This window comes from Oryzias melastigma, unplaced genomic scaffold, assembly GCF_002922805.2.
Source record: "Oryzias melastigma strain HK-1 unplaced genomic scaffold, ASM292280v2 sc00324, whole genome shotgun sequence".
In the NCBI taxonomy this organism is placed as follows: domain Eukaryota; kingdom Metazoa; phylum Chordata; class Actinopteri; order Beloniformes; family Adrianichthyidae; genus Oryzias; species Oryzias melastigma.
The window spans coordinates 158477-171175 of record NW_023416928.1 but is presented as its reverse complement, the minus strand read 5'-3'; the positions used below and the strand labels follow the sequence as shown (position 1 = coordinate 171175).

The window sequence follows — 12699 nt, the reverse complement described above, 5'->3', positions numbered from 1 at the left end:
GCCCCATTACAGAGCCTTGTGGAATTCCAGCCAATGTTGTTTCACATTTTGATTTATTAATTTGAACATACCGTCTTCTATTATTAATGTAACTTTCTGACTATTTATACGATACCTCTTACACCATAATTACCACATTTTACTAACAAAATGTTACAGTTTACGGTATCAAATGCTTTTAGCAAATCAAGAAATAAACCGATCATGAAGTTCTTTTGGTCAATTACAGCCAGAGTCTCATCTGTTAAGTGAATGAGTGCAGTAGAAGTAGATGTATCAGATCAACACCCAGAATGTTATTCATAAAGTCATTTTCTTGTTGTATAACATATTAAATTTTTGTGTGAACCGTTTTTTCAATTATTTTTGAAAATTAATAAAGTACGGCTTATAATTAGTAAATACGTGTCCATCATTTTGTTTAAATATTGGAATTATTTTTCTTTTTTTTCAGTTCTAAAAGAACGGTTGAAAGTGTACCATATTTAAAGAAACATTTGTGTATAAATTATTCTAAATATGTATTTCTAACAGTTTTATTATAGTTATTACTTTAACAATAAATTAAAACAGTAGTTCTGTTATTTGATTGAATGAAATGATTGACTCCCTAATTTTGACTGAATTCTGAGTCTAATCGTCTAAACTTGTTTTTTTTTAATTATTCCGTTTCTATGTAGTAAATAAAAATATTCCTTACATCTATGCCGGTTGTTCTTACTTACTCTGATGACTAATACACCTTTTATGTTTGTACTTTAATCTCAAGATGCTCATAACTTTTACAACCTTTAAATATAAATATATTTGCCTTTTAAAACCACTATATCCTTTTGTTATACCTCAACTTTAAGCTTTAAATTTAAATATTGTAAATATGTAATTGATTTGTTTTAAATTAGCTTTATACTGTATTTTTATTCATTTGATGTGCTGCTGACCTCTTGTCCAGGTAACCCTTGAAAAATAGATGATCTCAATGGATTTCACCCTTAATAAAAATAAAAAATAAATAAAAAGCTGAAATACTTGAATTTATGATTTTAAATATTTTTTCAATTTTTTTTTGAGGGGAGGCAAGCTTTTTTTACTTGGGGGCAGATGCCCCCCCCTTTCCCCCAGTAGCTCCGCCCCTGCACCTAACAGTTTTAATTATTATTATAAAATCAGAACAATAAACATGTTTTAAAAAAATCTATTCTGCAACTCTCAACCTCTTAAAAAAACAAAAGAAAAACATGAATATCTATTTACACAGGAAATCGTTTCTCTTTAACTGCAATGGAAAAAACCAGCTGCAAGCATTCATCTACTGAAGGAAATACGTTTATTTCTAGAATGTTTCCGCTTTAGAAATGCAATGAAAATCCATCATGAGGCATAACATCAAGGTAAAGGGATGCAAATTTTGACAAGAACATTAATCAAACAGGTGCTTTAAGCCTGTGTCATCATTTATATGATATAACCAGATTTTCTCCAGCTGTGACACAGAAACAGAACATGGAGACTTTTCTAAAGCTCAGATAGGAAGCTGAAAGCAGATGTACATAAAACATGTGGAGTTGTAGTTGAAAAAAGCCTTTTCTGAACTATTTCTCCTCGCCGGAGAAAACGATTTTGCTCATAGCCTTGATGTATTGTATTCCGTCTGGTTGTGCGGCCTTCAGTTTGGTAAGAGGAGGCTCCACCACGCTGTTGGTGAAGTATCTGAACGCGGGGCTGGGCGACTGGATGGCTGTTAGAAATATCTGTGGGACAAAAGAAAAACACAGAAGTGCAAAATTAACACATACTTAGACTTACACTTGTATTGATTTTGAGCATTTAACTTAATCAGAACAGCAATATTTTGAGATTATCTTATGGAATCCTGCCTCCTGATATTTTAGGTAAGTAAAGGTTTGTTAACTTATAGATTAAAGTTAGACCCTTCTGAAGTTTTCATCTTATCTGGCAAAAATAGAAAATTCCAGCCAGCCCCTCTATAGGATTCAGGCAGGGGCAGACTCAGCAATTTGAGGGCCCTAGGCGAACCATAACAAGGGGTCCTCTGCACCGTTTGTGTTCAGTATTTTTCCTTATCGAGGATAAAACATCGAAATAATGTCCTCACTGATCCATTTTTAGAGAGCATCATTTTTATTTTTTATTTTTAGAATCCAAAAAAGCATTTAAAAACTGAAATCACTCTAAATGTTAAATAAATGTGCTTTATTTACAGTATTTTTAGTTGGAAATAAACATTACATTTATTGAAGGGCTTAATTTATTAATCACTTACTTCCTAGAAGGAAGAAATGCTGCAAAGTCTTGTGGGTATTGACTATAATAGAATTCTCGGAGTCTGTCGGAATGTTCCATTTCTGGTGATGGACGGGGGAGATCAGACACTTTCGCATAATCAGCCGAATGCTATTTCAGTCTTTTTTTTAAGAGAGTTTAAATATGAATAATAATGTGTGTAAAATGTATTTTAAACACTTATTAGGTGTTCAACTCAAGACCTCAGGCGATCGCCCATCTTTGCCTAATTGTAAGTCCTGGGTGCCAGTATCATATCGGGGAGGGTGTCATATCCTTTCAAGTCCCTAAAATATATCCATATATTTATATTTCCTTTTGATCAGTTTGAGATGTCATAAGTTTTATGTTGAACGCTCGTCCTGACATCTGTATTTACCGGGCTAGGGACAGGCACAGGCAGGACACTAGTTTGTGTCCTGTTGAGGCTGCGTAAATCTTTTTTTAAATTTTATTTTAATATTGGTAAATCTATTTGCTACAATTTGGGTCAGTTTACAAACATTTTTCTTAAATTATGACTTTAAAGTTGTAAATTTACGGAAAAAAAATTGTAACTTTTTATTTGCGACAATAAAGTCATATTTTTTCAAATTCAAAAGTAATAGGGTAAATTTCAGACTTTTATGAATTTAAAGTTTTAAATTTAGGACTTTAAATGTCATTGAATAATGTGCTTTAAAACATGAATTTACAAAAACAAATATATATATAAATTGACGCCAAAAACCACCAAAGTTGTACGTTTACCGGAGCCGGTAAACAGACAAATTTTAATAGAAAACATGGAGCATTTTGTGAAGCTTAATTTCTAGATAGGTTATATAAAAAATAAATAAATTCTGAAGCGTTTGATTGCTCAAAATCTAAATATTATTAGCAGAAGAACACTTTGAAAGGAATATGCCGATAACTGGGCCTCTTCAGACGGAAGAGATCCTGCAAGCCACGTATCAATGAAAATAACATTAATAAACTGTAAATCAAATACAATATTTTTTCTCATACATTTACAACTTTAACCTTGCAATATAACTTTTTTTTGTGGCCCAAATACTCCATATTTGCCCATTTTTATGTCTATCCTCACTTATTTATCTTTTACTATTATTTTTTGTGTATTTTTGTCGTTTTTTCTATATTTTTGAGTGCTTGTTTGTATATTTTTTTTCATTTCTTTGATTAATTGTGGATTTTTGTGGGCCGCCATGTTTGCGTAGACATCCCCCTCTCCATATATTCATCCTTGACTCCCACCAGGATCCGTATAAACTCAAACATCACCAGAGCAGTAAATTCGTTCACAGTTCACTTGATGTTGTGGTACAACGCATACCTTCACAATGTCTTCTGTGTCCTGTGCTGCGTTTTGGAAAACAGAGTTGCAGTGCTGCAGGTATTTCTCATACAGGCTGAATGTTTTGGCATCAACCTGTTGGACAGACAAGTCCTCAAGCTCCGCCTTCTGCAGGTTAACCAGGAAGTCTGTGTTGACTGGACCACACTCAATGAGACTCATACTACAAGGAGAGTGCGAGGTCGTTGGTTTGTGCTGTGTATTTCAGATTAAACGTCAAATAAATTCTGTAACTGAATGAAAATAAAAATACTCACTTGATGTTAAAGTGTTGAAGGAGGATCGCCAAACTCTCACATGCTCCCTCGATTGCAAATTTGCTCGCACAGTACAGTTCATTGAAAGGAAGACCTAAAAGAGCAATCACAAATTTAGAAAATCCTTACATAAAATAAAAAAAGTGGGTTTAATCTCACCATGGAGACCTCCGGTGCTTCCAGTGACCAAAATATGACCTTGCCCTTGGGCTTTCATTCCAGCCAGGAAGGCCTGAATGGTCTGGATGGTGCCCAGGAGGTTGACCTCAAGAATTTGCCTCATTGAGTCCAGAGACTGAACCTCCAGCGGCCCCATCAAACCCAAACCTGCGTTACACACTGAGAGAGGGAAAAGTTCTAAACGTCCATCTCAAATGAAGCAGTTTGAACTCATGAGGACATACCCAGAATGTCCACTCTTTTCTCCACCACCTTTTCTTTTGCGTCCAGGATGGACTGTTGATCTGTTACGTCCATTTGGAGTATTTCCAAAGTATCCCTGTGCAGCTCTTTCACGAACTCTAAGAGACGCTCCTTCTTCGCCAGGTTCCTCATTGTTGCATAGACTAAACAGACGGTAGAAATGTCTTTTTGTGCTGAAAATTGGACTTCAGTCAACTAACAAAAAATACAGTGACAGACAAATCTGTTACCTTTGAAGGTTTTGGCCGGATCGGAGGCCAACCGGACGGCCAGGCTGAGTCCAATCCCAGAGGAGCAGCCTGTGATCAGCACCACTTTCTTCTCCATGGAGATCTCTTTCTTCTTTCAGAAAGTGGGAGAAAAAAGCTCAAAGGGGTCCAGAAGACAAGAAGGGAAGCATGTGAAAAAAGCTTCTCAGGTCATCATAATACCACCAATCCCAAACATCGGCCTCTTATCGGCCACCTGGAGACCTTCAGGATTTGTTCTCATGTCTGTTGTTGGGTTTGTTTTGCATTTCTTCAAGACATTTTGGAAACAGTTCCTTGCTTGCTAGAGGCCTGATAACATTTCAGAAATAACTACATGTACACTATACAAACTGTAACTTCAGCTGTTCCAATTTACAACTCTCTGTGGAGTGTAGTTCGCATACTTTGACCACTAGGGGGCAGCAGAAGATCAGTGTCACTTCACTGTTGCAGCCCTGCCTTTGGAGGGCCTCATTGTCATTTAAAATAAGGAATAATACCTGAAGTTATGGAACCCTTCAGGTCTTTTTGGTGAGATCTGAAAGAGCAACTAAAATCAACTGCGACAGTCACAGAGAGGTGTTAAAAAAAACTTGTCTAGCAGTTAACCAAAAGTATAATAAAAAAAAAAAATCAGTTGTTAATTTAATTAATTATGAATATTTATATTAGGAGCAAACCACAAATACAGATTAGTTTGTAATAATCAATTACAGAAAAATAAATGTGGTATTTTAACAATAAAAGTTTTCTTTTTTTTACAGATAACATGCTCAAATAAGCTAACTTTTCTGCATTTAGGACATTCATACACTTTAAAATTTAAAAATTGTAGCTTAACATATTTTAGGAACTAGATATATAGCATTAACTGTAATGATGCTAGTGTGAATGCTGTAAGCTGAATTTGGCCGCTGAAGATGCTAGTGCTAATAGTTGAAGATGCTGAAATTGATAGCTAAAACGCTGAAGCTGATGGCCAGCTAACATATTAACTACATGCAAAAATAGCCTAAAAAGCTAAAAAATAAAAAATTAAGTTAGCCATGACAGCTAGCATGTAACGTAAAAATAGCTTAAACATTTTTTTAAAAAGCCTAAATTAGCCAAAATAGCTAGCGTGCAAGTATTAACCTTACTCCAAAACAGCCTAAAAAACGTACAAAAAAAGTTTAAGTTTGCCAAAACTGCTAGCATGTAGCAGAAATATTAGTTAAACTTAAAAACAATAGTAAAAACTTTAAAAGCCTTAATTAGCCAAAAAAAAGAAAAAGCTAGCATGTACTTAAAAATAGCTAAACTTCAAAATAGCTTCAAAAAATAACAAAAAGCCAAAATTAGCCAAAACAGCTAGCGTGTAAATATTATCCTTAGTCCAAAACATCCTGAAAAACTTAAAAAAAAAAAGTCAAAGTTAGCCAAAACTGCTAGCAAGTAGCAGAAATATTAGCTAAACTCCAAAACGGCCTAAAAAACGTTTTTAAAGCATAAATTAGCCAAAACAGCTAGCATGTAGCTGAAAAATAGCTAAACTTCTAAATGGCTTAAAAAAAAATAACCCCCCAAAAAGCCTAAATTAGCCAAAACACCTAGCGTGTAAATATTATTCTTAGTCCGAAACATCCTTAAAAAACTTTTTTTAAAAGTACGTTTTCCAAAACAGCTAGCATGTAGCTGAAATGTTAGCTAAACTACAAAACAGCCTAAAAAAATCTTAGTAAATGACAAAATTGTCCAAAAAGCTTGCAGAATGCCAATTTTTTAAACTTTAATATAGTAAATTTTTAACATAATTACAAATTATAAAAAGGCAGAAGTATTATTCTAGAATAAATCAACTTAAACCTGAAAAACTGTGATAGCAGCCTACACTGCCCCACCATCAGGGCAGTAACTGCACCATACACTCACCTGCACACACCTTCAGACATTTTTATTTGAATTATAAGACACACACAATTGTTTGGTTTAAAATATAAATTTATTAACACACATTTTAAGCTTTATTCTAATTTACTTTAGTTTAATGTTGTGTTTTTTGAGTTACCGGTGCCGTGGAGACCATTGCTGCTGCCATCTGGAGCCACCAAATCAAGAAACTAAAAAAAAAAGCCAGCAAGCCCGCAGTGGCCTTGTATGCAGCAGGAGCTAATTGGACTAAACCACTTCCCAGGGGAGGAGAAACCCTTTTTGTGTTAAATATTGATTTAGTTTACGTTCTACTGGATGTTTATTAGCTTTATTATTTTTCTGTTTGTTTACCATTGGTTCATTTTGTGTTTGATGAATTTTTGCTGCTTGTCTTAGTCTGTTTCAGTTCCAACTTGTGTGTGTGTGTCAGCCACTAGAAATGTTCGCTTGTGCTCCTAATTAGGGAGGTTTAAGTTTGGTGCTATGTCTGTTCAGGTGGTTGAGTTATATTGTGTTCATCGCTTTGGCTAGTTTCTTATGTTGACTCATTTTTGTTCACTTAAAGATCTAAAGAATATAAAGAATATAAATATTTTTGATACTTTTTTGCTGTTTTTGCCTTTTACTGCTCAGTCCGTCACAATAACTTTCAATGTTTTACTCCATAAATATATATACAAGTTAGAAAGATAACATCGGGCCATTAATAACAATAAAATAAAATTATCTGGAGAGTCGAATAGAATTACCCAGCAGGCCTTGACTTTGACAGATGTATTAGATCAAGAAAACTCAATAAATGCAGAATAAAACATCACACAAACTTCAAAAGTAGTTCTTTTTGAGAAAGAAAACTCATTTAATAGCTTAAAATGAAAATTAATATGTTTAAAATCCTCCAGGTGCTGTCAAAAATCATTTTGATTTATCGTTTTTTATTATATAAAATGCTTTTTATTACATAAAGTCTCTAACAAAAGTTTCTTTTTTCTTTTAGAACATCGTATATATTTATAGCCGACGGCCTATTGTTAAATGTTTCTGTTTTCTTCTGCTACTGGGACAAAACTGAGAAGAATTTCCTGCCATTTTGTGGCGTTCCTCTTCTTCAGATGGCATCGGCTTGGCTGCGGTCCCAGGGTCTGCAGATAACAACAAGCCTTGACCCTCGTAAAAATGTAAACTACATTCATTGTTGAAGGATGCGAACTGGCTGACCCTCATGGCAGCAAAGTCGGAGCTGAATGATGCATATTCAAATGCATATTATGTTTCCAGACTGGCGGAGTGAAGTCCGGTGTGTAATAGTGCGAATGCTAAGTCAGCATTCACATGATAGTGTTTCTCTTTCTTTTAGTTTATATCTTCTTCCGTAGATTTTTTGGACCCTAAAAACGTTTAGCACGTTAAGGACATTATCACTTGTATTTTTGTTTTTCGCAAATTTTACGTTTTTTACAATATTACGTAATTTATAATCATTTTTATCCGATGTTAAGTCTGTGGGAAATTTTTCAAATTGTTAAAAAATATTGCGTAATTTTGCAACTTATGCAATATTGTTATCTCAACGTTTCGCACGTTAAGGACATTATCGCTTGTATTTTTGTTTTTCGCAAATTTTACGTTTTTTACAATATTACGTAATTTATAATCATTTTTATCCGATGTTAAGTCTGTGGGAAATTTTTCAAATTGTTAAAAAATATTGCGTAATTTTGCAACTTATGCAATATTGTTATCTCAACGTTTCGCACGTTAAGGACATTATCGCTTGTATTTTTGTTTTTCGCAAATTTTACGTTTTTTACTATATTACGCAATTTATAATCGTTTTTATTCAATGTTAAGTCTATGGGAAATTTTTCAAATTGTTAAAAAATATTGTATACAACTTATGCAATATTGTTATCTCAACGTTTCGCACGTTAAGGACATTATCGCTTGTATTTTTGTTTTTCGCAAATTTTACGTTTTTTACTATATTACGCAATTTATAATCGTTTTTATTCAATGTAAGTCTGTGGGAAATTTTTCAAATTGTTAAAAAATATTGTATACAACTTATGCAATATTGTTATCTCAACGTTTAGCACGTTAAGTACATTCATGCTTGTACTTTTGGAATTCGTACTTTTTACGTTTTTTACTAGCCTCATTGAATTTTTTTTACATTTTTGCAAATAAGAACATTCAGCATGTTCAGGACATTCATGCTTTTACTTTTACTTACGTAATTATTGAAATTTTAAGAAATTATTGAAATTTTACGCAATTATTGAAGTTTTACGCAAATTTTGCGATTTTTTTTTCGCGCAAATCCTCAAATATTTGTGCACTTTTTGCAAATTATGCAAGTTTGGTATCAAAGCGTTCAGCATGTTAAGGACATTAATGTTACTGATGTTTTGAAGGCTAATTTTGACTTTAGCTAATATATTAGCACCATGCTAACGTCTTTGGCTAATTTACTAAGGTTTTTTGGGCTAATTCTGAGTTAAACTAGTATTTTAGTAACATGCTAGCTTTTAGGGCTATTATGACATCTACTCAGGTTTTTTGTGATCATTTTCAGTTATGTCAATGCTACGTGTTAGCTTTTTGGGCTAAATTGGCATCTTGGGAGGTTTTTTGGACTAATTCAGATTTAAGATAGCATTATTTCAATGTGGGTCACTTTTTTAGCAAATGTGACATCTGCTGAGGTTTTGAGCAACTTCTAAGTTCATACTTTTTTATAGATTTTTAGCATTTTTTTTATTTTTCAAGAAATTCTTCAACTTCTTTGTGCACTTTCTGCAACATTAAATCATCAACAACTTTACCATTAGGCAAATAGCTTTTTCATTTTCAGCAAATTCCTTCAGCAATTACAGTAAATTTCTTCATCAATCAGCATTCACACTACAGCATTATCACAGGTAACTTCTCTGGTTTTTCTGGGGAAGCTTTGCTCCACGTGTGACCTCTGGTCTCCTTGTGGCCCAGTTATATTAAACGTGTGCAGAGGTCTGGAAAAGAATTCAGAATGCCTCTTTGGTGAAGCTGGCCCACATGACAAGAATAAATGAGTCTTTGAAGAGCCAGAAAAACACAAATATCATGTGTGTGTACGGCTTGTACAGTCTGATGCATTTAATGGAGGCAGTGGTGTACAGATTATGTCATTCAACCTGTATTTTCAGCTTTTTTTTAAAAGGAAATGTGTCATTTATTTCTGATTTCATGTGCTCATCCAGGATGACTCAAGAAGAGATTTGTATTGAGGACACGACGCTGCAACAGTTGTACAGTCATAGCGTTGAATGAGAGCAGACAGGATGTACACAAACGAAACTTTGAAGATGTGCTGCGGCGAATGTGGTGAAACTGAGAAGTCACGCTACACAGTACCTGTTAAAGAACACGGATTAAAAGCTCTTTTTTTTAAATTCGAGTTGATCACCAGCTAAAAACAATAAACTCTCTTTGGCTTTTTACGTTTTTTTAACCATCTGACAATGAAAGAAAGGTTAAATTCCAAGCATTCTTGCGAGATCCTTCTTGTCATCCTGGTATGAGGAAAATTAGATTACTTTTCCACTGAAGGACAAGCTGGAAAATAATATTTTTTTTTCCTCCTGAAAAAGATACACCATGTGTGATCTTATCTGGAATGACACGCTGATGCTGGTCAATTCAAAATGTCAAATGACTGTAAAATGTTTCCCCGTGATAGTTCTGCAAACAGAGAAAGTTTCCGACCTTCCCTTCGACCGTGTGTGTTGCCGTTGTACATAACACTAAGAAAAAGGAAGTGGTAAAAATAGAAAGAATCTCTCCAGGTCTGGAAAACCCATCAGGATAAAGGGATGGATCCTAAGAATTCCCATTTCCGTGAATTTCAGTGATAACTTTATATGTTTCCTTTCAAAGCGCCAAANTAGTTCTGCAAACAGAGAAAGTTTCCGACCTTCCCTTCGACCGTGAGTGTTGCCGTTGTACATAACACTAAGAAAAAGGAAGTGGTAAAAATAGAAAGAATCTCTCCAGGTCTGGAAAACCCATCAGGATACAGGGATGGATCCTAAGAATTCCCATTTCCGTGAATTTCAGTGATAACTTTATATGTTTCCTTTCAAAGCGCCAAATGTGAGGGATGTTTGATGAATTATTCTAACTATACTATAATGATAGTTTATTAGTAAAGGGGTAGAAGGAGTCTTTGAGAAATGTCTCACAAGACGCTCCTGGTAAAATCATCATGGCTGAAACACGAGGGGGATGTGTTAAAGTGTGAATGGATTTGATCCAATACAGAGAACAAACATGCTAAGACTCACAACTACAGAAGTGAATTTTATTTTTTAAAAACTGAATCTAAGTTGATGCTTTTTGTGGAACAATAGGAAGCAGTTTGTGTTTTTCTATAAAGATTCTTCCAAAATCTTATTTTTTTCTGGTTTAAATATCTTATTACATCTGATATAAAACAAGACAAACTATATTTAAAAAAATAATGTTTCTGCAATTGGAGACTTTTCACTTCTTCAAATAGAACCATTGACTGTATAACTACTGGACACATCAACTCCTCCCTTTTGGTGTCCCAAGCCACCAATATACCTCCTCTGGCGTGTTCTCATTGGCTGGACACACCTGAACCAGGTAATTGTCATGAGTCCCTGCTAATGAAATACTATATGTCTATACACAGAACAGAAATACATCTAATAACCAGAATTACTGTTCAATTTTGCATTTAAAGGCCTCTTGCGGTGAAAATCGTGATTTTTCTTAAACTGCAATAAAACATTAGTATTTATGTCACAAATGAACCCCCGTATAATTATTTTGTCACCCGCGGCCCCGTGCACTCTCGTTCAAAGATAGCGCGGTCGCTCAGATTTTGGGCAGCCACCGATAAGTAGGTCATAGGTCGTGTGACGTCAGTACAGGAACATACAGCTAGATCCGCTAGTGTTGTGATGACTTTCTGGGCGTGGAATTACTTAACATAATAGAATTTGGACTGCCGTGGATTTGGGGATTCGAACGGGATAATGGTGAATAGGAGTGTGGTATTTGGGTGCAGTAATGTGCCGAAGAAGGGGGTCTCCCTTCATGAATTTACCGTTTCAATAAAGGAGAGGGGCGCTCCCCGGTCAGGGGGAGGCTTTGAGCCCTCCCCGGCCCTCCGGAGGAGGAACACAGGGGGTGAACGGGCACCTGGCGGGCGCGCGCCGGACGGCCAGGGTGAGGCCGCCGCGCTGAGGGGGGTTTGCGGTTCCGAGGCCCCAGGCCGGGCATGGGGGCATGGGGGGCGCCGTGGATTTGCCGGTCGTCGTTTACTCCCTCNGAGGCTTTGAGCCCTCCCCGGCCCTCCGGAGGAGGAACGCGGGGGGTTGTACGGGCACCTGGCGGGCGCGCGCCGGACGGCCAGGGTGAGGCCGCCACGCTGAGGGGGGTTTGCGGTTCCGAGGCCCCAGGCCGGGCATGGGGGGCAAAGTGGGTTCGCCGGACGGTCGTCCGGCGCCGGCAGCCGAGCCCTCACGAAGGGTTTTTACTCGGCCGTCTGGAAAGAGGACCCGCGTGGGAGTTGGTTGCGCGCGGGCGAGGGAGGCCGAGAGGGCGGCGGGGGAGCGAGCCCACCCGTCGCCGCAGCAGCAGCAGCAGCAGACCCGGGCGGAGGGGCTCCGTCCGCCTCGGCCCTGGAGGAGGACGACAAAGGACGCTCCACGGCAGCGGCGGCGCCTTTCCTTTTCCAGTAATGATCCTTCCGCAGGTTCACCTACGGAAACCTTATTACGACTCTTACTTACTCTAGATAGTCAAGTTTGATCGTCTTCTCCCTGCCATCGCTGTATGAGCTTTCACCATCGTCATCCGAAGCCCCTGTATCCTAAGATGAGGAAACCTCCGGTTCAAACTGGTAGGGCTGTACACCCTCCGAACCCTGTGTCGTTAAAATTCCCGTGTTTGATGAAGGCTCATCACCTTCATCCAAAGAAATATCCGCTAAATCGTGGTCTACGTCGCATCCCAAACCGTCCGCCATTGTTGTTTACACTCTGGGATCCCTGAAGTGACGTCACGGGCAGCCCCCGCCCATCACCACCTATCGCCCAAATTTAAAGCTGTGCACGACCATAAAATGATCAATAAAATCTCGCTGGATCATTTTAAGTGAATATTTTTTATCAGATTCATTTTCCAA

The 12699-nt window shown here is 36.9% G+C and overlaps 1 protein-coding gene across 2 annotated transcripts; it reads right to left on the bottom strand.

Moving 5' to 3' along the window:
- Positions 1-1308: 1308 nt before the first annotated feature.
- Positions 1309-6706, bottom strand: LOC112141229 (estradiol 17-beta-dehydrogenase 1). Of its 2 annotated transcripts, none has more exons than XM_024264319.2 (7): positions 6640-6706; positions 4572-4683; positions 4323-4484; positions 4078-4257; positions 3919-4012; positions 3641-3824; positions 1309-1751 (listed from the first exon to the last, which is right to left on the bottom strand). In XM_024264319.2, exons 1-7 carry the CDS (start codon positions 6667-6669, stop codon positions 1593-1595), a joined length of 921 nt encoding a protein of 306 aa, XP_024120087.1. In that variant the 5' UTR covers positions 6670-6706; the 3' UTR covers positions 1309-1592. The 2 variants fall into 2 exon arrangements, with proteins under 2 accessions (XP_024120087.1, XP_024120088.2); XM_024264320.2 differs by having other exon boundaries at positions 4572-4680; positions 6640-6658.
- Positions 6707-12699: the final 5993 nt, after the last annotated feature.